This window comes from Pseudonaja textilis, chromosome 7, assembly GCF_049901715.1.
Source record: "Pseudonaja textilis isolate UNSWEBS1 chromosome 7, rPseTex1.2, whole genome shotgun sequence".
Taxonomy (NCBI): domain Eukaryota; kingdom Metazoa; phylum Chordata; class Lepidosauria; order Squamata; family Elapidae; genus Pseudonaja; species Pseudonaja textilis.
The window spans coordinates 14,382,666-14,408,325 of record NC_141996.1 but is presented as its reverse complement, the minus strand read 5'-3'; the positions used below and the strand labels follow the sequence as shown (position 1 = coordinate 14,408,325).

General features: G+C 43.5%; 1 protein-coding gene across 2 annotated transcripts in view; it reads left to right on the top strand.

Annotated features, from left to right (window-relative positions):
• Positions 1 to 1,947: 1,947 nt before the first annotated feature.
• PGR (progesterone receptor) overlaps positions 1,948 to 25,660 on the top strand; it is a 94,164-nt gene continuing 70,451 nt past the window's right edge. Inside the window, exons 1-2 of one of the 2 annotated variants that reach the window (XM_026706905.2) lie at positions 1,948 to 4,072; positions 12,909 to 13,060. In XM_026706905.2, coding sequence (XP_026562690.1) covers positions 2,589 to 4,072; positions 12,909 to 13,060 — 1,636 coding nt within the window. In that variant the 5' untranslated portion in view covers positions 1,948 to 2,588. Of the gene's footprint in view, positions 4,073 to 10,422; positions 10,452 to 12,908; positions 13,061 to 25,660 lie in introns of those variants that run through there. The other variant, XM_087937085.1, reaches the window with a different exon arrangement.

Here is a 25,660-nt window from a genome sequence, read left to right as displayed (position 1 = left end):
CAACACAAGTGACTTGAACTGGCAATGCCCACCCTGGCTAAGCCCATCCTAGCTCTCCCGAGGTCAAACACAACCCTGTTGTCACCCTCAATGAAATTGAGTTTGACATCCCTGCTATAGGGTTTCCTGCCTAAGTAAGGGGTTGGACTAGAAGACCCCCAAGTTCCCTTCCAACTCTGTTTCTATTCTATTCTATTCTATTCTATTCTATTCTATTCTATTCTATTCTATTCTATTCTATTCTATTCCATTCCATTCCATTCCATTCCATTCCATTCCAATCCATTCCACTCCACTCCACTCCACTCCACTCTACTCTACTCTACCCTACCCTACCCTACCCTACCCTACCCAACACCACTCTACTCTACCTCTACTCTACCTCTACTCTACTCTACCCTATTTGAAGTCCTCACCTCTTAAAAGTTGCCAGAGTTGAGAAATACAGATTTTCTTTGACTTAACAACCTTTTAGTGACCATCCAAAGTTACAACGGCACTTGTCCATTTTTCATGCTTATGACCATTACAGCATCCCCCTGCCTCATGTGATCCAAATTGAGGTGCTGACTCATATTTATGATGGCTGCAGTGTCCTGGGGTCACCTTTGCAACCTTCTGACCAGCAAATGGGGAAGCCGGATTCACTTAACAACTGGGTTACAAACTTAACCACTGCAGTGATTCACTTACTTAAACATTTATTTTATATACGTGTGTGTATATACATATACAAATAGGTGTGTGTATCAGAGGTGGTATTCAGCAGGTTCTGACCAGTTCTGGAGAACCGGTAGCGGAAATTTTGAGTAGTTTGGAGAACCAGCAAGTACCACCTCTGACTGGAGATTTTACAGTATCCTTCCCCTGTCACGCCCACCAAGCCACGCCCACAGAACCGGTAGTAAAAAATTTTGAATCCCACCAATCACACACACACACACACACACATTCTTGTAAGGTGCCTTGAGTCACCATGTGCGAATTAGCGGCAATATAAATTTCCTAAAATAAATTAAATAAACAAGAGTGACAAGAAAGCGGGTTAAATGGGGCAAAACTCACTCAACAAATGTCCCGCTCAGCAACAGAAACGTTGGGCTCCACTGTGGTCACAAGGACCCCCTGCTGCTTTAGGCTTAAGACGGGAGACAAGAAGGCGGCTCTGTTAGACACCTGGGGGAAAAAAAAGGTATCGGTGGCACTTGACAGGTGTGAGTCAGGTTGGTGAGCTATGGCAGATTCTCTTGGCCTTTCTAAGCCCTGCGCTTGTTGCGGAGCAGAATGAAACAGTGAGGCAGCCCCCAAGGGGACAAATGACCCCCCCACTCTGTGCCTGGTCGCTTAATCCATCTGCTGCCAGGGGTGGTAGCTCTCTCTCTCTTTCTCTCTCTCTCTCTCTCCTCTGTTTCTCACTCCTCTTGATCCATCTCAGGACAAGCCGAGAGCAGCAGCGACACCCACAGGGTTGTGGGTTGTGAGGGTTGTGGGTCCGAGGGTTGTGACTCCCGCCCCTTTGCTCCCTACACATTTGAACCTTTGAATTATCCATCTCTCTCTCTCTCTCTCTCTCTCTCTCTCTCTCTCTCACACACACACATACACACACAGAGACACAAAGCCTTTTCTGACTTTGCTACAGTTGCAGCCTGTCCTCCTCCTCCTCCTCCTCCTCCTCCTCCTCCCCCTCCCCCCAAATCTGGAAAGAAAGAAAGAAAGAAAGAAAGAAAGAAAGAAGAGCGAGAGAAGAAGAAGATGCAAAGAAGGGGAGACGTGGCCAGCGATTAGAGGCGGTGGAAAGAACCGGAGCAAAGAGGTGGAGCCGAAGGGCGCCCGAGCAGTGGGGCTGGCAAGAATTGGCCGCCAGGGGGCAGCGCAGAGCCTGGGTTTCTGATTCAAGCGGGCAGGTTGGTTCGACTTTTCGCCTTAGCATTCGGTCCGGCGCTCATCCTGGACAGGACAGCGAGACTACTTTCTGCAGCCGCCTGGGGCTGAAGGTGGCCGACCTGGGCCCCGGGGAGCGGGAAGCGCCTCCTACGTTTCCAGCAAGAAGAGCATCCCGTGGCAAGGCGGGACGGGCGGAACCCCTTTAGGAGAAAGTTTGCGGCAGAAGTCCACGCCGTCGAGTTGTCCAGCACCGCCGCGCAGGTGCATTTCTCTCCATCCCCCGCATTTCCCTGGGAAAGCAAAGCAGGTGCGGCTCCGAAGCTTCCTTCCGAGTTGTCTGCGGGACTCTCTCTACACCCGGGACGGGCTGATTTGGGGAGCCAACCCCTGCATGGAGCGGCGCTAGCTAGCCAAGCGCGCTTGAAGCCCTTGGGATGCAGCAACTTTCTTCCACCTGAAACGCGATCCAGGTGGAGGCTGCCCGCCTGCCCGCCCAGCCGGAGCACCTCTCCCCTCCTCTTCTCCCCTTCCCCAGGGAGTAAGCAACCCCCACCCCCACACCCCGTTGGTTCCGAGGATGTGACGGACCGAAGGGTTTCGATGTCCAGGGGGCAGAGGCTGCGCCGCGCCCGTCCCGTCCCGCTTTAGGTCTAGGCAGGTGCGCGCGCGATCCGCCGCCTTTCGCGAAACTTTTCGGGAAGATGAAAGCCAAGGGAGTGAGCAGGGAACCCTCGGCCGCCTCCACCTCTTCCACCCAGGATGGGTCAGTCCTGCTGGTCCCTCCTCACCCGTCGGATCGGGATCCTTTCGCTGGGAGGGAGAGGGTCGAGGCCATAGATCTGACCCTGGACGGGCTCCTGTACGCCAGAAGCAGCGAAGACGAGGAGGACGAGGAAGACGAGGAGGAGGAGGAAGAAGACCAGGAAGAGGAAGGCAACCCCCGTCTCAAGGAGCGAGAGCGTCTCTCGGGCTCCTCCTTGGTCCAGGAAAGTTCCGGCTTGCCGTTGGGCAAAGATGCCCTGGATCGGGTCCTCGATACTTTTCTGACTTCGGCTCCCAGCCACTCGGAGAGCCCTTCCGCGGCGTGGTCGTCTTTCTTCGGCTCGGAGATCCCCGACTTGGCCGCTGGGCTCCCCAGCCGCCGCTCCCCCGACGGCAAAGAAGAGGGCGCGCCCGCCGCCGCGGCCGCCGCTGCTTCCCTGCCGCCTCCGCCTCTTTCTCCCGCGGCCACCGCTTCTCCTTCCCTTTGGAAGGCGGCTAAAGATGCGGAGGGAGCTCCTTTGAGGAGCCCGAGGGGCAGGGCCCCAGCCTCGACCCTGCCTAAAGGAGCGCAGCAGCCCTGCTCGGCGGAGGAGGAAGGAGACCTGGTCCCCGGGGCTGGCCACGCGGTAGAGCCTTCCTCCTCCTCCTCCTCCTTCTCCTCTTGCAAGCTCCTGGTGGCTCCGGCCTCGGGGCGCTCCCCTTTGACCGCCCCCTCGGGCTGCCCCGAGTTCCTCAACGTTCCCATCCTGCCTCTCAACCCGGCTTACTTAGCCGCCCGGACGCGGCAGCTGCTGGACGTGGAAGAGTGCCAGCAGGACTGGAGCCCCTTCTGCGGGCACGCCGCTTCCTCGCCCGCCTCCTGCAGCCTCCAGGACTTCTCCAGCTTCGTCTACCCGCCCAAAGAGGGACACCCACCGCCGCCGCCGCCGCCGCCGCCGCTTCCACCCCTGCCGCCGCCGCCGCCGTCGCTTTACCTCTTGGGCTCCGGCGGGGACTTTCAGCCCAGCTTCAAGATCAAAGAAGAGAGCCTCGCGGCGGCCGTGGCCAAAACCAGCAGCGACGGCGGAGCGCATTTGGGCCCCGGGACTCTGCCGGCCGCCGCGGGGCCCTGCCCGGACTACGCTCCGCCGATCGCCGCCTCTTCGTTGCCGAAGAATAGCATGAGCGGCCTGGAAGCCGCCGCCGTCCCGTCGTCGACCCTGGAGTGCGTCCTCTACAAGGCGGAGGTGGCTGCGGCCACGGCCGGCGCCCTGCCGGGCACTTACGCACCAGCGCCTTACAAAGCCTCCGCCGGCTCCATAGCGCAGAGGGAAGCTCTCTCTTTGCCCTCTACCTCGGCCGGGGCGCCGCCTCAAGCCCTCTACCAGCCGCTCGGCTTCCACGGCCAGCAGCCCTTTTATTCGCCTTACCTGGCCTATATACGGTAAGTGGCTTCTTCACCCACCCTGGCTCAAAGAGGCTTCCCTGAATTGTCATAGGATCCAAACCCTACTTTCCACCAACCCCGCTCCCTCCATGGTGCCTTGTCAGTATGGCAGGCACGGGTCAGGTTGCCATCTGTCAGAAATGGTGTAGGGTCTCCCACTTTGAGGGGGGGTGGGTTGGACGAGATGACCTACAAGGCCCCTTCCAACTCTGATGATCTGATGGAGAACCATAAAGAAAGAATATTTAGAGGGATCATTCTGCCTTTTGTGAAGCCACCTGCCCTAGGAGGCGCAGTGGAAATTTCTTTTAATTCGATGTGTTATCAGTATGTGGAAAAGATAGTAATGAGACTTCTCAAAAACTATAATTAACAGAATAACAGAGTTGGAAGGGAACTTGGAGGTCTTCTAGTCCAACCCCCTGCTTAGGCAGGAAACCCTATAGCATTTTAGACAAATGACTGTCCAGTCTCTTCTTAGAAGCCTCTAGTGTTGGACCATCCACAACTTCTAGAGGCAAGTTAATCTTAATTATAGAATAACAGAGTTGGAAGGGACCTTGGAGGTCTTCTAGTCCAATCCCCTGCTCAGGCAAGAAATCCTATACCATGTCAGACAAATGGTTATCCAATCTCTTCTTAAAAACTTCCAGTGTTGGAGCATTCACAACTTCTGGAGGCAAGTTGTTCCACTGATTAATTATTCTAACAGTCATTAAATTTCTCCTTAGTTCTAGGTTGCTTCTCTCCTTGATTAGTTTCCACCTGTTGCTTCTTGTCCTGCCCTCCGGTGCTTTGGAGAATATTGGGAAATCTTGGATCTGGATTTATTCACTCCTCTGCCCCTTGTCCCTTTTGAAGTCTTACAGCTACTGTAAGTCAGTTTTCCCTACAGCTGGAAAGAATATGGATCCATCAGGGTAGTCTCTAAGAGTTGAAAATGACTTAAGGGTACATCACGGTTATTAATCAGAAATAATAGATTGGCAATTTGTGTGTGCAGCATGCTTTGCAATGTGCGAAGAGATAGTTCAAAAAAAAAAGTGGCAAATCTGCAAAAAAAGAAAAGAAAAAAAAGCCAGGGGAACTTTCACCGCTGCATGGCTGTGTGCACACACATTGCAACACTCCAATATCATAATAGTTTAAAAATAGCTTTTTAAAAAAAATAATAATCAGTGGCTAGTTTTTCAACCTGGTCAGCTTGCCTTTTGGTAGGCATTTATTTCCACAGTGTCCTTGGCAAAAATTACACTCCCTACTTTTAGAGGTTTATCGACTTCCCAGCCCAGCCTTCACCTTTTACTCATGGTGTCCCATCCTTAGGCTAATGAGATCTGACTGTGCTTAGCTCATTTATTTATTTTATTCATTAGAGTTGCATCCCACCTTCGTTACTTTGTACGTAACTCAAGGTAGCAAACATGCCTAATACTCCTTCCTATTTGCCCCATGACAACAACCCTGTGAGGTGGGGTGGGCTGAGAGAGAGTGACTGGCCCAAAGTCTTTCAGATGGCTTTTGTGCCTAAGGTGGGACTAGAACTCACAATCTCCCGTTTTCTAGTGCAACCCAATCAATCAAAGAAAATCAGACAGGATCTGCTCAATGCTGCCATCTGCTGTGACTGCATGGCATTCTCCTGTTAGACTGTTGTAATGTTTACTAGAATGTCTTCTCTCCCGATTCATGTTCCTTACATGGCTTTCCATTAATGTTGGACTACAAATCCCATCTCCCTCATTCTGGGAAATTAGAGAAGTTCTCATCTGTCACTCCTTGAAAGGTTGTTGGAGAAGGTTGGTAAAATATTAAAGCTGTTCAGTGGAGCAGGACGAGTCGATAGCTGTGAACCATTATTAAAGTATGGGGCATACTTTGGTTTTTCCACTTCGGTGTATTCCAAGTGGCCTTTCCCCATTTCTCAGAATTCTCAGACCTTTAGTCCCAACTTATCTGAAGAGCTCCAGGTTGAAGAAAGGGGCTGCCACAAAGATGAGGGGATCAACCTATTTTTCCAAAGCACCAGAAGGCAAGAGAAGAACCAATGGATGGAAAACTATTCGAGGAGAGAAGCAACCTAGAACTAAGGAGAAATTCCTAACAGTGAGAACAAGTAGTGGCTTGCCGTCAGAAATCTTGGGTGCTCCATCACTGGAGGCTTCCAAGAAGAGACTGGACAGCCACTTAGCTGGAATGGTATAGGGTCTCCTGCTTGAGCAGGGGGTTGGACTAGATGACCTCCAAGATCCCTTCCAGCTCCCTTAGTCTATGTTAAGAAGTCTGGGATATGACTTTTTTGAATAATAATGGTTATCTGGTTGTTCATTTTAGTTGCTTAAGGCTGTGTTTTGAATGAACAAAAGTAGGCTGCAATTGTTAATGATTAAATGCGCTTGGACTAACGGTTACAATTCATGATCATGACAACTCATTATTCTGCAAAACCATTTGCATTTTCAGCATGGGAATGCCAGTTACAGCTGTTCATTATCTGATTTCCTCTTTTTTTCTAAAAACAAACAAACAAATCAAAACTTTTGGTCTTCCTTGTTGATACTTATTTAAAGCGTTGTTCAACTGAAGATTTTGTCATACTGAATTGATATCCACTTTTGGATTAGCATTGGGATAAATCCACATGGACTTTTCCTATTTTTTTTCACACAGTCTTTTGCTGTGGGACCCGAAATTAAAATATAACTGACAAGGTTGTTGTGAGAATAAAATGGACTAGGTAGTGGAAAACCTTATGCTCTCTAGGTCACCCTGGAAAAAGGGGCAGTTTTGATATATACTAAAGGATAAATGTGCAAACCCTTTCCCCCGTTCTATTCATCTTTACAATTTGCCATTAACAAATCTCATTCTATTCGTTGACGTTGCTTATTATGAGTCAAGCTTCTATAATACAAATGATGCTGAAAAAAAATATGAACAGCTGGCATACAGACAACTGCGTTTTGCGAGAAAAATACAAGCTGTTTGTCCTAAACCGTATAGATAATCCTCGACTTAGAACCAGAGGTGGTATTCAGCAGGTTCTGACCAATTCTGGAGAAATTGGTAGTGGAAATTCTGAGTAGTTCAGAGAACCACCAAATACCACCTCTGACTAGCCCTGCCCTCATCTATTCTCTGCCTCCCGAGTCCCAGCTGATTGGCTGGATCTTCTTTTGTTGCCCTACACAGGAGAATGGAGCTGGAAAGCAGGTTAGTGGGGTGTGGAGGGAATGGGATTTTTCTTCCCCTGCCACGCCCATGAAGCCCCACCATACCCACTAAGCCACGTCCACAGAACTGGTAGTAAAAAATTTTGAATCCCACCATTGCTTACAATGGTTCCCTTAATGACTGTTCAACGTTTATAATGGCACTGAAAAGAGTGACTTTGGGCCATTTTTCACACTTATGACTGTTGCAGCCTCCCTGTGGTCACATGGTTGAAATTGAGATGCTTGGGAATTGACTTGCATTTATGACCGTTGAAGTGTCCCCGTGATCCTTTTTTGCGACCTTCTGGCCAGCAAAGTCAATAGGAAAACCAGATTCACTTAACAACTTTGTTCCTGGCTGAACAGCTGCATTGATTCACTTAACAATGGTGGCAAGAAAGGTCGTAAAATGGGGCAAAATTCACTTAACACATTTTGCACTTATCAACCACAATTTGGAGCTTAGCTGTGGTCATAAGTTGAGGACTGCCTGAACCTTAAAAACAAATGTAGTCCCCTGACAGCTTGCTGAGTTTGTACAACGTTTACACTATTTGTGGTGATCACTCTTTATAATATACAGGATATGTAACTGTAACCGCTGTTAAAGACTGATAACTATGCACCAGATTTTTAAGCAGGCCTTTCTCCTCATTAAAACCTGGTAGATGCACAGAACTAGCCGTAGTGATGGGAAACAGAAGTTTCTGCTTTGTAAGTAAGTGATGTAGATGCTAGATTTATCTGGTGTAACATCAATGCGGAGGTGAAACTCATTCCGGCTACTGGATGTGTTGATGGAGACATTTGAAGAGACGTGAAACCAAGCGGCAGTTTTTGTGTCACATAAAACAAAGCCAACAAGGTGGGGTTTGATGGTTGACAGGGGTTGATAGTTTATGGTTTGGTTAGGAAAATATCATCAAAGGCCCAGCCATCATGGATACATCTCCTCTGATAACTCCTAAATGATAACCTAAAATCTTGATTTCAAAGATTTTAAAATTAAACATTTAGTGTAGTTTTGAGGAAACACCTATTTTTGCACCTGTATGTTAGAAGACCAGAATGCAATATAGTTTCAGAAATGAGCTTAAGCAGGGATAGGATTCTACTGGTTTGGACCGGTTTGGGTGAACTGGATGTTAAACCGGTATTTGAACCAGTTGGCCCCTCCCTCTCTGCCCCTCCCCCTTCCCTCCCAGGAGTCTCCACATGGTGTATTTTTGATGTAGGTAAGTGCAGGGTCCGCGCAGAGGCTCTGGGAGGGGGAAAAACAGGCCTTCTGGAAATACTGGAAGTCCGTAAATGGGTCTGTTTCTGGTTTCTGGAGGGTCTCCAAACCTCAGGGGAGGCCATTTTCTCCCTCCCAGAGGCCCAAGGGAATCCCCCATACCCTTGGGAAGGTGAAAAACAGCCCTCCTGGAAGTTTTGGTAGGCCACGCCCACCATGGCCACGCCCACCAGCAACTGGGCAGCCAACCAGTTGCTGGGATTTACGAATCGCACCCCTGAGCTGTTCAGAACTAAGTATGGGTTAGGTATGGTTTAAATAGACTCAGAGGGTGACAGTGAATTACATATCACAGAGTTGGCTACGCCCAGGTTAATGCCGGAATGTTAACTTCTAATAAACCCTTTTTTAGTTTTGGGAGTGTGGTTTGAGGCTCATGATTTAATTGGAGTAACTGCTGGAATCCCGACACCTTTTCCAATTAAAAAAAAAGTATCTTTTATCACTTAAGAGAGAAATAGGCACCTGTAGCTAGGCGACTAAAGAAGGGACAGACCTACTAGAATAGAATAGAATAGAATAGAATAACTTTATTGTCATTGCATTCCATGAATATGATGAAATTTGAAAGCTACTCCATCACAATCATACTACAGTTTAAAAATAATAATAATAATAATAATAATAATAATAATAATAATAATAATAGTAGTAGTAGTAGTAGTAGTAGTAGTAGTAGTAGTAGGATTAAATCACAAATGCACTGTTTGATTCAAGACAATTACTGCCTTGGAAAAGAAACCGTTTCTCAGTCTATTAGTCCTCATTTTAAGACACCTATAATGCCTCCCTGATGGTAACAGTTCAAAAGATGAATGACCAGGATGAGAACGGTCTGTGGAGATTTTTAGTGCTCTAGAGAGGAGTCTGGTCTTCGCAATCTCTTCCAAAAGAAGAAAGAGAGCAACCGATGACTTTTTGTGCTGTGTTTATAACTCTCTGGAGCATCTTCTTATCCACTGCAGAGCATCCAGCATACCACACCGTTACACTTACTACTACTACTACTTATTGGGATAGTACTTATTTGTATTATTTACTGGGAAAAGAAAACAGTGAAGTGAGAAGTTGTTAAGTAAAGTGGGATAGTTTTGTCCCATTTTATGACCTTTCTTGCCACAGTTACTAAGTGTAATTGTTCACTTAATAACACAGACATTAAGTGAATCTGGCTTCCCCATTGAATTGTTTGTCAGAAGGCTACAAAAGGTAACCACATGATCCCGGGATATGAGTCAATTGCCAAGTGTCTGAATTTTGATCATGTGACCACAGGGATGCCAAAAATGGGCCTAAGTCTGAAAAATGGGCCTAAGTCACTTTTTTCAGTGTCATTTTAACTTTGAGTGGTCACTAAATGAACTGTTGTAAGTTGAGGATTACTCATACTAAGCACGGCAATGGTTAAGTGAGCCATACCTGATTTTGTGATCATTTTTACCACAGGCAAAAGGTGTTAAGCAAATTGCTGCAGTTGTTAAGTAAACCATCTGGTTGTTAAGTGAATCCAGCTCTTCCCCCGCCCCCCTTTGATTTTGCTTGTCTGGGAAGGTCACAAGTGGTGATCACGTGACTTCAGGATTCTGCAACCATCATAAATAAAAACTGGTTGCCCCCTGATTATGACCGTAGGCCATGGGGATTCTGATCGCCTCACCATCAGGAGGCTGTGAGTTTGATCCTCGGTAGCAGCAGGTATTTCTCTCTCTGGTCATAATGAGTAAATATCTGCTGTGAATTCTGCGTTGGCAACAGGAAGGACATCCGGCCAGTAAACATTCAGCTTCATTCGGTTGCCCTGATGCAAGGGATTACGAGGTCATTGAAAGACCAAAAAAAAAAAAAAAGACCATGGGGATTCTGTGAGGTATGAGAACTGGTCGTAAATCACTTTTTATTTTCAGTGATGTTGTAACTTTAAACGATTGCTAAATGAAGGGCTGCACCTGCATGCATATATTTTAATCCGTCTAAACCACTTTTCTACCAATAAGCTTCCTCATTCTGCATTTAGCAGGGTCAGTGGTTTTATTTTTCTCTTTAGATATATCATTTCCACACACCCAATTTCTTATTTCATGATGTAATTTGGATTCTGCTGCCATTAGGTATATGAAAGGGTTAAGGTGGAAAACCTACAGCCACGTCTTCTGGAACTGTCCATGTTAATTACCCATAATATTGTTTCCAGTGGTACTGGAAAGTTTTTTTTAAAAAAATAAATTTGATTAATTTTCTATTTATTACATTCCTTAGTGCTTAATAAACTTGTTGTCTTTCCAGTGATACTGGAAAGTTGTATGTCTTTCAATCTAGATCAATAGATGGATAAATGGATGGATGGTCTGTAGATTCTTGTTCATTGTTTGCGAATTACTTTCTCTGCAGCCTTGCACAGTGGCAGATAGGAAAGCACTCCAGAGAGTTAATGTCATTGCCCAGAGGATCATTGGTTGCCCTCTGCCCTCTTTGGAAGAGCTTTATAGCTCCCACTGCCTTGAGAAAGTTCAAAACATTCTTAAAGATCCATCTTATCCTGGGCACCCTTTTTTTGAACTATTACCATCTGGCAGATGGTACAGGGCAATAAAAACAAGGACAAATAGGCTGAAAAACAGCTTCTATCGCAGGTCAGTAACTATATTGAATTCTACTGTATAGTGCAATATAAATGCAATATCAGGGGTTTTCAATTCAATTGTATAGAATGCGAGGGATGTGTGTTTTTGTTTTATTTTTATGGTTTTCTTACGTATGATGTACACAATTTCATTGTATGAGGTGCAATGACAATAAAGTAAACTAAACTTTCCAACTTTTGCTAGTCCACTGTTTTGATGATTGATAAAGAAACCTCAAGTGGCAATTTTATGCCAGCTGAACTGAGTGGGCTGTGAGCTTATCCTGATTTATATATTGGGGATTGATTGGAAGTAAACTTTGCTGGGTGCAAAGTTAAACTGGAAATGACTATAACCAATAAAGTTAAAAACTCCTTTGAGGCCTTGGTGGGTATGTCCATGCAATTTTTAAGGCAATACTGTGGGAAGTGGTTTGCATTTCTTCTGAGACAGTCTTTGACTTTGCCTTCAATCTTTTGAATTATCTGATGCCTCCCATCCAAGAACTAACCAGGACTGGCCCTGCTTAGCTTCTCTTAAATAGTTTTTGTTTAACCTCTGAATGATCCAATTCAATTTCCTGTTGCTGAAGACCAGAGGGAAGCATTCTTGCTTCCTTTCATTTCCTTCCCCCCCCCCAAATAGGGACCTTCCTCTCATCCAATAATTGTCTCTTCCTCTGCTATGGGTGCCAGCAATGGGAAGAAGTTGATTTATCTCCCAATGCTTAAGAGGTGACTGATCAGTTGAGTGCCGGGGAAATAAATAACACTTCAGGATTAGCCAGCCATAATATACTGTGAGCTGAGCTCCACTTCACTCTCATGTTAGTTTTCTTCCTCCAGCAGCTGGATCTTAAAATGTATTCTGCACATTTCCACTTTTTTAAAAAAAGAAATATTACTTTGAATGATGCTAGCAGGTAGAATACTCGAATGAGGTTTAAAAAAAATATTTGCACAATAAAGTTGGATGTTGGAGTTGATTGACTTTTTTAACCTAGTTTGTAAAGAGATGGTCTGGGGGAGGCTTTGAATCCTAAAGCTTCTTTTCCAGGCCTGTTTATTGACAATGAGCCCAGGAACTGGGAGAGAAGACTGAGTAAATCTAGAGGCATGGAATATTCTGTTACTGCTCAACTGAATAATTTTGCTTTTGGCTTCCTCCTTGGGAACCCTGAGACTTCCTTCCATTGAGATGAAGATGTGTTTCTATGTTTTGTTGTAGGGTCCCCTTCCTAATAAAACTTGATATTTTCATTTTTTTAAAGGAATATGCAGAAATGTAAGAGGAGAAACTTTGAACTCATTTCTTGGATGTTTAAGCATGCCCTTACAAAAATATCCAGACAGTTCTAATGCTAGAAGTGTTTATTCTGACATTTATTTATTTAATTTAAAATTTACATCCTTGGGGGCGGAGGGGGCAAGGCTTTAATGTGCCTATAACCAGATCTTCCACCCCTTATGCGTCATAGATGGAAGCAGATGAGCCTTTAAAAGAGACAGTAGCTCCCTGCAAGAGCTGTTAAATTTGTACTGCAACCCAAGAGGGTTGACTTGTATTCACAACTCTTTGGAAAAATCTCTCTTATTTATCAAGTACATGCTCTGTTTTTTCTAAACTCCTCAGGGTTTGATAGTCCTTTGTAGAGTAAATTCCTTCTTAACTTTCAGTTTCTTATTTTTGTCTATTTGGTTTAGGTCTGATGCCGAAGCTGGTCAGAGCCCTCAGTATGGGTTTGAACCTTTGCCCCAGAAGATCTGCCTTATCTGTGGTGATGAAGCTTCTGGGTGTCATTACGGTGTCCTCACCTGTGGAAGCTGCAAAGTCTTCTTCAAAAGAGCAATGGAAGGTATTCTTACAGTGGCTCTTCTTCTTCTGGTTGTGTTAACTTTAAATTGATATTTGTTGGTAGACTTGGTAGACTTGGTGATAATGTATGTCAACAGCATTTCAGCAATGGATAGTATGTGTGTCTGGATATAAATGTACAGTATGTGTCTTGGTGAGTGTGTGTTTCTAAAAGGAGGCAAAGGAACTCAGGTTTAGCACCACAAACATAGCTGCTGTTGTACAAACTGCTTGTGTGGATGAAGAGGAAGAGGGATAAGGAGAGGGAAAGGAGGGGAGGAAAAATTGGAGGGGGGGAGGTGGTTGGTGGTTGTTTCTGTAATATGACTTTGAGCATATTCCCATCATGTTCAAGTAGAACGTCACAAATGGGTTTGAAGTCTCAAATGTCATTGCTAGAGAACCAGAGGAACTAGAATAAACCAAAGAAGTCATTAAGGATGAATGTGAAAACAGACTTTCCAATGATGAAGAAATAGAAGAAATGGATGTCAAAACTAATAATGGAAATGACCAAGAAGCAATGTTAAAGCCAAGAAGGCTAAAAGCAACTTTAACAGATAATCAGGGTTGGAAGGGACCTTATAGGTCATCTAGTCCAATCCCCCAACCAAGCAGGAGACCCTACACCATTTCTGATAGATGGGAATCCAATCTCTTCTTGAAAGTCTCAAGTGAGACACTCCCACAATTTCCAAGGGCAAGCTGTTCCATTGGTTGATTGCTCTCACTGTCAGAAGGTTTCTCCTTATTTCCAGGTTAAATCTCTCCTTGTTCAGTTTCCATCCATTATTCCTTGTCTGGCCTACAGGTGCTTTAGAACATAGATTGACCCCTTCCTCTCTGTGGCAGCCCCTCAAATACTGGAACACAGCTATCATGTCTCCCCTGGTCCGTCTCTTCACTAGACTAGCCAAGCCCAGTTCCTGTAACCGTTCATTGTATGTTTTAGCTTCCAGTCCCCTAATCATTCTGGTTGCTCTTCTCTGTACTTCTTCTAGAGTCTCAGCATCTTTTTTATAATGTGGTGAACAAAACTGGATGCAGTACAACATAATGAAGTATGTGTTGTTAGAAAATACAAGTAGAAGTATTACAACAACATTTGTGAAGACTTTGAAGATGAAAACAGATATGGAACAAAAGGAAGTGCTCAAAAAGATCTTTGAAATTAGAAAAAGATTCATGCCAATGGACAAACAGCTGATTCAAAAAATACCAAAGGTAGAAGAAATATACTGAAATACTGTACAGGATATTTTACAAGAACCTCTAATATTAGAAGATGAAGTTAAATCAGCACTCTAATCTTACTGAGTCAGCTCCAGGAGCTGATGGAAGGCTCACTGAAATATGGCAAGAAACAAAAGAAGAATGAGTAAAGATTCTAGCTATTCCTGTAAATTTGGAGAACAACACAAAAGATTGGAGGTCAATCAATATTCTAATATTCAAAAAGGAGAGTTAACAGCATATGTCAACTATCATATAGTATTCTTTATTTCATGCGCTAGCAAAATAAGATTTAGAACCATCCAACACAGATTCAAACCCGGATAACAGATATTCAGATTTGGTTTAGAAAATGCCAAGGAACATGAGACATAATTCTCAATTGAATAATCGAAAAAGCCAAAGAAGAATAGAAATAAGTCACTATGTGCTTCATTGATTATAGAAATGCGTTTGATTATGTTATAATTAGCTCAAACTGTGGAATGGACTTGGAATCGTATTTTGCTTGGGAATGTATTTGGGAATCTTAAGATATCTCATTGTCCTCATGTAAAATCTATCAATAAGTCAAGAAGCCAGAGCAGAAACAGAACATGATGCAAGAGACTGGCTCCAGGTTGGCAAAGAAGTGAGAAACAAGGTTGTATGGTCTCCCCTTATTTATATGATGATATACAGGTGAAACTCGAAAAATTAGAATATCGTGCAAAAGTTCATTTATTTCAGTAATGCAACTTAAAAGGTGAAACTAATATATGAGTTAGACTCATTACATGCAAAGCAAGATAGTTCAAGCTGTGATGTGTCATAATTGAGATGATTATGGCTTATAGCTCATGAAAATCCCAAATCCACAATCTCAGAAAATTAGAATATTGCATGCAATCAATAAAACAAGGATTGTACATAGAACAATATCGGACCTCTGAAAAGTATAAGCATATTTACTCGGTACTTGGTTTGGGCCCCTTTTCCAACAATTACTGCCTCAATGCGGCGTGGCATGAAAGCTATCAGCCTGTGGCATTGCTGAGGTGTTATGGAAGACCAGGATGCTTCAATAGCAGCCTTCAGCTCTTCTGCATTGTTCGGTCTCATGTCTCTCATCTTTCTCTTGGCAATGTCCCATAGATTCTCTGTGGGGTTCAGGTCAGACGAGTTTGCTGGCCAATCAAGCACAGTAATCCCATGGTCATTGAACCAGGTTTCGGTGCTTTTGGCAATGTGGGCAGGTGCCAAATGAAGTCAGCATCCCCATAAAGCTCGTCTGCGGAAGGAAGCATGAAGTGCTCCAAAATCTCCTGGTAGATGGCTGTGTTGACCCTGGACTTAATGAAGCACAGTGGACCAACACCAGCAGATGACATAGCTCCCCAAATCAACACAGACTCTGGAAACTTCACGCTGGACTTCAAGCATCTTGCAGTGTGTGCCTCTCCATTCTTCCTCTAGACTCTGGGTCCTTGGTTTCCAAATGAGATGCAAAAGTTGCTCTCATCAGAAAAGAGGACTTTGGACCACAGAGCAACAGACCAGTTCTGGTTTTTTTTAGCCCAGGTAAGATGTTCTGATGTTGTTTGTTGTTCTGGAGCAGCTTGACAAGAGCCCATGTCCAGGATCCATCTGTGTGTGGTGGCTCTTGATGCACTGACTCCAGCCTCAGTCCACTCCTTGTGAAAAGTCCCTAACACTTTTGAATGGCCTTTTCCTGACAATCCTCTCCAGGCTGCAGTCATCCCTGCTGCTTGTGCACCTTTTTCTTCCACACTTTTCCCTTCCACATAACTTTCTATTCATGTGCTTTGATACAACACTTTGGGAACATCCAACTTCTTTTGCAATTATCTTTTGAGGCTTTCCCTCCTTATGGAGGGTGTCAATGATGGTTTTCTGCACAACTGTCAGGTCAGCAGTCTTTCCCATGATTGTGATTCCTACTGAACCTGACTGAGAGACCATTTAAAGGCTCAGGAACCCTTTGCAGGTGTTATGGCTTAATTAGCTGATTAGAGTGGGACACTTTGAGCCTAGAATAATGAACCTTTTCACAATATTCTAATTTTCTAAGATTGTGGATTTGGAGTTTTCATGAGCTGTAAGCCATAATCATCTTAATTAAGACAAATCATGGCTTGAACTATCTTGTTTTGCATGTAATGAATCTATCTCATATATTAGGTTCACCTTTTAAGTTGCATTACTGAAATAAATGAACTTTTGCACAATATTCTAATTTTTGGAGTTTCACCTGTATATTAAGAAAAGCTGGATTGGAAGAAGAAGAACAATGTTTTAAAATTGAAGGAAGAAACATCAATAATTTGGGTTATGCTAAAGAAACTACTTTGATAACTGAAATAGAAAGCATCTGCAATCTACAAGTCCAGGACCAAAGTGAATAAATGGGATTAAAATTTAATATAAAGGAGAGCAAACTAATGACAACAGGTACAACAACTAGTTTTGGAATTGACAATGAAATATGAAAGTGGTAGGTACTTTCTGCTTTTTACGATTAGCTATCAACAGTAAAGGGATAAGCAGTCAAGAAATATGCTACAGACTAGCACTTGATACAATAGTCACGAAGGCCTGGAAAAAGATATTTAGATGCTATGATATGTCTGTGTGCAAAAGTACTTATTTAAAGCAGAGGTCCCCAGTCCCCAGTCCATGAACTGGTACCAGTCTGTGGCATGCCAACAACTGGGCCACACAAACAACCAAAACCCCATTGGCAGGATGCAGGCAGTGCACAAAACCATGCCCCCTCTGGTCTGTGGAAAAACTTCTCTCTATGGAACCGGTCCCTGGCGCCCAAAAAGTTGGGGACCACTGACTTAAAGGTAAGCAAGCAACGGTATTCCTTATGGCACTCAATGGAAGCAAAGAATATTGATGCTTGTGAACTTTGGTATCGGGGAAGACTCCTGATCATATCATGGATAGACAAGGAAATAATCGAAAGTTCTCACTTGAGGCACAAATTATCTTATTTTGGATATAGTATGTCAGGTCTCTGGAGATGGCTCTAATATGACAATGGTGGAATAAAAGAGAAGGATTGGACAATCAGCAGCTTGTTGGATGAACTTAAATTAAAATGGCAAGAGATGGACTGTTGGAAGACCTGAAGGACCAAGCCAGGGGCAGATCATCAAGGAATAAAATTATCGATAGAGGAGAATATTTGTAGCTCAGTGTTGAAGTGAGGGGTCCTTCATGCTTTCTGAGCTTGGTTGTGTTCTTGCAGATGTCTCATTACCCAAAGTAGGTAAAATAATCAGTGCACTGATGTTGTTGCCTAGTTTGGCCAAGGCAAGGTCTTGCAAGAAAATAACCAAGCTCAGACACCTTATATAAAACGATCTCTGCAATCTCTAAGAGTTGACATCAACTCGATGGTGCATAATCAATCTGTCAATCAATCAATCAAATCAAGGCCAACAGCATTTCAGCTATTCTGCCAACTGCCAGCAGTTCGATTTTCACTGGCTCAAGATTGACTCCGTCTTACATCCTTCTGAGGTTGGTAAAATGAGGACCCAGATTGTTGAGGGCAATATGCTGACTGCTTGGAGGAGACTGTAAAGCACTGTGAAGTGGTGTGTAAGTCAACGTGTGACTCCTATTATACTGTACATAGCAAGGATTAAGAATAGGATTTCTTTGTTTCTACTCAAAAGTTCATAGAATCTCTTTAGGCTCTGTTCAAGAGCGCTATCTTTGATTAAAGAGGACATGTGCAGTTAACTTCTACCATATTGAAGAGGCAATGCTTAATTATTTAATTATATAATTATAAAAATATTTGAAACAATTACTCCCTTTTAATAATTTAGACAATACAATTAAAAGACAAACAGAGTATTGACTGATGAGCAGGGGTGGGATTCTACCGGTTTGAACTAGTTCAGGTGAACCGGATGTTAAATTTACATCCGGCTCGCTGAACTGGTAGTTGAATCGACCAGCTGGCCCCGCCTAACCCATCCCTCCCACACAGTCCGTTTTGGATGCAGGTAAGTGCAGGTTCTATGCGGAGGCTCTGGGAGGGCTAAAAACACGCTTTCTGGAAGTCTGGAAAAGGGCCTTTTTCCGGCTTCTGGAGGCCTTCCAGAGTCCGGGGGAGGCTGTTTTTCACCCTCATAAAAGCCCGAGGGCAGCCTCCAGATCCTGGGGAAGGCAAAAAACAATCCTCCTGAAAGTTCCAGAAGTCTGGAAACAGGCCTGTTTCCAGACTTCTGGAGGGCCTCCGGACCCCAGAGAGGCCATTGTCGCCCTTCCAGAGGCACGAGGGAAGCCTCTGGACCCTGGGTAAGGCCAAAAATGGCCCTGCTGGAAGTTCTGGCAGGCCACGCCCACCATGCCCACCTAGCAACCGGGCAGCGAACCTGTTGCTGGGGTTTTTGAATCCCAGTCCTGCTGATGAGTCAATATGAAATGTTTGCATCTACCACTGTTCATCTTTCAACTGTATTGTTTAAATTATAAAAATACCTTTAAGAATGACTTAATAATGTGCTATATTGGAAAGGCAGTGCTCAATTATTTACTTAATGATATAATTATTTTAAAACATTGCTTTAAGAGAGACTTATCTTTCTTCACAGAAGAAAAGTTTCTTTAAAACAATGTCTGCCTTAATGCATGAATACATCATCTGAAAATGTAGGAGGAAAAAAAACCTTACTCCAGAAACACTGGCTTTGCCCAAGCTGTAAATTTTATTTGACACGCAATTGAGTACAATTTTCCAAAGTGTACACATATCCATTAGGTAGCTGGCTGGCGGTATTTTCCTTCCACTGATGACTGTGAAAGAAATTGGTCTGGACTGCAGTAATGGCACATATTTCGCATGCAGAAAGTCAAAGGTTCGGTCACTGACAAGAGCTGTGCAGCAAATGATACGAAAAATTTTGCTACAAGAAAAAAAACGAGCAATCCCATTTGTTTCTATAGCATAGTTTCAACTGTTTTAGACATAATGGAAGGTTGTGTTCAAGGCTATTTGAACTCCTTTTAAAATGTTTATCCCTTTCCCAGCTCTATATATTCAACATTTACGAGAAGTGCACCCCTTAAACTAAGATTTCGGATTATTTATTATTTTGCGTAAATTTGGTTTTCTTTGACACAGGACAGAAGCAAGCATTCCTCCTCCATGGCTCACTCTGGTTTATTAGAATTTATACCTAAACAGATCCGTTTAACCAGGGTTACATTTTACATTCCAGTCATTTTGGTGAGAATCAACACAGCTTACTGTATGAGGGTGGTGAAAAAACTTCCTTGCTTCAGAAGGAATGTGAGGAAGATGGTGGACTTGATTTGCAAAGGGAAATGTCATTTGTTTTCAGGAGCTTCCTAAAATATATATGTGTTGCTGTCTGATGCCAAAGGAAAACCATAGTAATGAAAGATAGAAATTTTAACACTGGGGACTTACTTCTGTGAGAAAATATTTTGTGGAATATTATGCATCTTTCTGAATAAATATGCTTTTGCGCTTTTAAATATAGGACTCAGAAATACTTTCAGATTTTAGCCCATAAATGTACATGTTGTAGCACTTTTTTAAGATGCTCCAAATTTTTCTATTGTCCCACCACTGGACGGTAGGCATGCTGATGTGCTTATGCAGGGCCCCTTACAGACCTCTTAGGAATGGAGTGAGGCCCATTGTAGACAGTTGAAGGTTAAAGCTTTGGAGGTTTGAGAATATAACAACAGAGTCAGGTAGTGACCATTCTGTCACTACCTGACAGAAGCATTGACCATTCTGTTCCTGAAGTCGTATTTTCTACAATTGAGTTTGGAGTGGTTTACTTTGACTTTGTATCTATTGTTTGCCTGTGTGTTATTGTGATTGAAGCTGAAGTAGTCATTGACAGGTAGGACATTGTAACAGACATTTTTGTGTACTAAGCTTAAGTCAGACCATAGGTGGCGTAGTTCTAGGTTGTCTAGGCCCAAAATTTCAATCCTGGTGGCATAAGGTAACCTATTGCAAGCTGAGGAGTGAAGTACTCTTCTCGTGAAATACCTCTGGACTCTTTCAATTGTATTAATATCAGTTATACAGTATGGATTCCAGGCAGATGAGTTGTATTCGAGAATTGGTCTGGTGAAGGTTTTGTATGCCTTGATTTGCAGTTCAATGTTACTGGAGAAGAAGCTTCGCAAAATTAACCATGACCTGGATGATTGAGAATCTCCATAGACAAATAAAGATGGGATAATAAATAAATAAATACTATAATGAACTGCAAACTTACCATGGTTTTTTTTAAACCAAAAACTATGCTGATCAGTTTTGAAAGCCACAAAGTTGATTGTTTTCAATAAAACTTCAAGATAACCGTGGTTGATTGCATTGATTGATAAGCTAAAGTACAATTAATTAAAAGTGCAGGGCTGATTGGTTCATTATTCTCTCTCTCATTATTTGAATGAGAGATCAGCCATATTTCAAGTGGCTCTGACTTATATCCTGTGAAAGCCATGGTTTTGCACACTCTTGGCTAAACTGGGGCTCTCTAGCAACTCCCAGAATTCGATTTCTTGGTCAAGATGGGTGTAAATTTTTGAAGATGAATCGTAGAAGAACAGGAAGATACCAGTTGGGCAAAAGCTGCTTTTAGCATGCTCTGTGATGACTCCCATTATTTTGATACTGACAGTATACACCAGAGTGGTATTCAGCAGGTTCTGACCTGTTCTGGAGAACCGGTAGTGGAAATTTTGAGTAGTTTGGAGAACTGGCAAGTACCACCTCTGACTGGTCCCGCCCCCATCTATTCTCAGCTTCCTGAGTCCCAGCTGATCAGCTGGGTCTTCTTTGGTTGCCCTGCACAGGAGAATGGATCTGGAAAGTAGGTTAGTGGGGTGGGGAGGGAATGGGGATTTTACAGTAACCTTCCCCCCGGAGTGGGGAGGGAATTGAGATTTTACAGTATCCTTCCCCTGCCACACCCATCAAGCCACGGCCATCAAGCCACGCCCACAGAACTGGTAGTAAAAAAAAATTGAATCCCACCACTGGTATACACATACGTGGTGGATTTTTTTTTTTTTTTGCATCTTTTGACGGTTGAAAATGAAGGTGGATCCTTGCTGACTTTGTTCCTCAAGGCTACCTTTGAATTTGTGACACAATTAATGTACACCTTAGGTTGTACATTATTTTAAACAGCTTTCCTCTAGTGCCATTTTTGTGCCACATAAATACAAGGAAGGTAGGATTTCCTTAATTGCAAGTGTCCAATTTATTAAACATCAGTATTTTCTTTTTAATAAATGTCATGCAATAATGGATAAACTGCACCTTGCTCAAAGAAACGGGCTGCGTCGATCCTGCTGTTAATTCTTGAGTCACAACACAATCATTGGGTTAAGAGAGTGAGATGAAGATTATAAAGGAGGTTGAAGTAGCTAAGAGTGCCAGCTGTCTGAATGTATGAGCAAACAAATTAATTTAACACATTGCTACAGAGGGGCTGGTGTCAGGGAGATTATTTATCTTCTCAAATTGGAAGATGGTGAAGCTAAATGGAGATTCTCAGTCATCCAAATCATGGTTGTCCTCAAAGGTGCTTTTTCAAGAGGCAACTGGGCATTCTTGTTTTTTCTTTTGAAGACATTTCGCTTCTCATCAGCTTCTTGGATGATAAGCGAAACTCTTCAAAGAAAAACAAGAAAGTCCAGTTGCCTCTTGAAAAAAGCACCTTTGGGATGGTGAAGCTAAATAACATCAGTGGAGTAGACCACACATTAATCTAACTTTGGTTTCACTGCTTTAATAATCAGATACTCCTTGGACTAGTACCTTGTCTTTTTAATGAAATGATAGGCCCAAGGAGATTAATGCAGCATTTTAGGGTAGAATACTTCCTTATCATTAACAGATTCTTAACAGAATACAGGTAGTCGTCAACTTACAACAGTTCATTTGGTGACTGTACAGAGATACAACATCACTGAAAAAAGTTACTTATGACCGTTTTTCACAGTTGCAACCTTTGCAGCATGATCACGAGATCAAAATTCAGATGCTTGGCAATTGGTTCATATTTATGACTGTTGCTCTCCTGATTGGGTGGTGGGTTGGACTAGATCAGTGATTGCCAACCAGTGGGCCGGGGACCACTGGTGGTCCGTGAGAAAATTTTGGTGGTCGACAGAAAATGTCACCCCAAAACACCCCCCAAAGCAATTAATCCAGGCTGCGTGGGAACACAAGGCTGCGCTGCCCACATGGCCCGCAGGAACGCGAGGCTTGTGTCACCTGTATTGCGAACAACACGAGGTAATGAGAGGAGGGGGGGAAAGGGCAGGGGGAACGTGCCCCACACGCTCCATGTGCCTCGCCTGGCCAGGCCACTGGGCTGCTTCTTTCCACTTCTTTCTTCTTCCGCTTTTGGCTGCACGCAAGGAAAGCAGCAAAAATCTTTCTTTCTCTCCCCCAAACTCCACCAGAAATGAGTCTTTGGGACCCTGCAAGGCATCCTGCTCCAAGAGGCTGTGATGGCGTGACAAGTTTGACAAAGACTCATTTCTGGCGGAATTTGGGGGAGAGAAAGAAAGACTTCTGTGGTTTCTGCTGCTTTCCTTGCATGAAGCCAAAAGTCTCTCTCTCTCTCTCTCCCCTTCTGAGAATGGAGCTGGAGATGGTATCCTGTGATCCCAAATAAAGAACGATCGATCGGTAGGAAAATGGGGTGGGGAATTTTCCTGCAGACTTTTTCTGGGATTTTCCCAGGGTCTCTGGTCCATGGGATTTAAAATTATGACTTTGGTGATCCCTGAGATCCAAAAGGTTGGCGATCCCTGGACTAGATGACCTACAAGGTCCCTTCCAACTCTGTTAATCTGGTTTTTTTTTAAAGGGTCATATGATCTCCTTCGGCAGCTTCTGACAAGCAAAGTCAATGGGGAAGCCAGATTCATTTCACAACCGGGTTACAAATTTATCAACTGCACTGACTCACTTAACAACCGTGTCAAGAAAAGTCATAAAATGGAACAAAACTCACTTAACAAATTTCTCAGTTTAACAACGTACATTTTGGGCTCAATTGTAGTAATACACTGAGGACTATCTGTGCTACCAGGTTTGATCCTGTTTAACTTTTTCAAGCTCAGACACTGAAGTCCTCTTCATTTTTTGGTTTCCAGAAATGGTACATTGGAAATTGGTAGCTCTCATACCAAAATCCTTGAAACTGCTATTCAAGTACAGACAAGCTTTATATTTTATTTTATTATATTATTTGTGGAAGAAATAACTTTTAATGAAATAACTTAAATAATGTTATTGCACCTGTTTACCTAAGGTCTGTAATTTTGTTATTCTGAATTAAACTCTCATTCAGGTTCCTTTTTTTTTGCCATGCTAGTGACTGGGAACTTTGAGAACTGTAACTGCAGTGCCTCTGGCAAATATCCAGTAGAAAATGCCTATTTTCTACTGGATATTATCTACTGGATAAAGCAAACAGTATTAGGCATCCTAAATGTGTTTGTTTGGCCTTTGGTTGTCACAAATATTTATGCCTCAATGAGTTGGAATTAAATAAAAACTGAGTGAGTTACTGGACCAGTATAGGGCAAACATACAGCTATATAATCAGATTTGTATCATATTAATCCTTGAAATTATTTACTGGGTGTGTGAGCATTCAATGCAGCTCAAGCTATATTAGGCAGTCAATCAAAGGTTATTGTTTCATTGGTAATAGGCATGTTGAAGCCAAAAGTATTAACAGAAACTAAAATTATGCCAGTAAATTAAAAGATTATCACCCTTAAAGGCTTCTCTTTCACTCCCTAACACCTACCGGAAGGCAGCAAATCCATGCTGGCTGGGGAATTATGAGAGTTGAAATTCATACATCGATCAGAAAGGTTGGCAGTTTGGCAGTTTGAATCCCTAGCATCATGTAACCGAGTGAGCTCCCGTTACTTGTCCCAGCTTCTGCCAACCTAGCAGTTTGAAAGCATGTAAAAATGCAAGTAGAAAAATAGGGACCACTGTTGGAAAGGTAACAGTGTTCCGTGTGTCTTTGGCGTTTAGTCATGCTGGCCACATGACCATGGAGACGTCTTCGGACAGCGCTGGCTCTTTGGCTTTGTAACAGAGATGAGCACTGCCCCCTAGAGCTGGAAACTACTAGCACGTATGTGCGAGGGGAACCTTTATCTTTACCTATAAAACTGCTCAGGTTGGGAAATGCTGCTTTAGCCAATTTACAATACAAGCTTGTTCATTAAGACTCATTTACACATACCCTTTAAAAAAAACCCAAAAATATAGACCAAGTTTACTCTTGGATCTGTTAAAAAGGGTTGTATTGCAGATTGTTACCTTGGGTTATATAAAAGAACTGGAATGTATTTAAATTAGTTAATTGTCTAAGATCAGAACCAGCTATACCAGGGGTGTCAAACTCAAGGTCTGGGGGCTGGATCAGCCTGCATGATGCTTTGATCTGGCCCATGGGGTTGCCCTGGAAACAGCAAAGGACCAGCCCACGGTGCCTCTGCCAGTGAAAACGGAATTCAGGAGAGCCACGGACGGCCCTCACAAACTCCGTTTTCGCTGGCAGAGGGTTGCAGGAGGCCGTCGCAGCTGAAAACGGAGCTTGGGAGCCTGTTTACATTGGCAGAGCACTCGAGATCCCACAGGAGCTTCTGACATGAGTGATGTCAAGTTGGACACCCACCCTGGCTACACCACCTCATCCCCTCCCAGGGTTAAACATAATTCTTAGGCAGCTCTCAGTGAAATCAAGTGTGACACCCCTGAGGTACACTGTTAGTCAAAATGAACCAGCTTCCTCAGGGGACAGAATTTTTAGATGTCATGAAAGGAAGCAAGTTGATCTGTTAATGTTTTATGTTTAATACTAGGGATTTCCACCCACCCTTCATGTCCCAAAATATCACTTGGTTGACTTGGGATATTATATTTGACCTGGGGATGGGCACGGGGTTGGGTGAATCCCCAAGAGTTGGCTGACTACTGCAAACACCACAATGTCTTGATCTGATCCCGATTGTGACCAAGCATTTACTTTCAGCTCATGAAAAATGGAAATTAATTCAGGCTCTGGAGTAACAAATATGCCATCGCATGCAAACCAAAACATTCCAGACAAGAAAAGAACATAGGCTTAAAGTGAAAGCTTTACAATGTCAAAGAGTACCAATGTCAGCAAGTGTTGGTGGACAACTTCCTTTTCTCCTTATAATCAGGAATTCCTATGAACCAATGTGGAAGAACAATAGGATCTGCACGATCTTACACCAACGAGGTAGGCCCTCATTTCCTCCAAGCTTTAACAGGATCGACTCTGGTAAA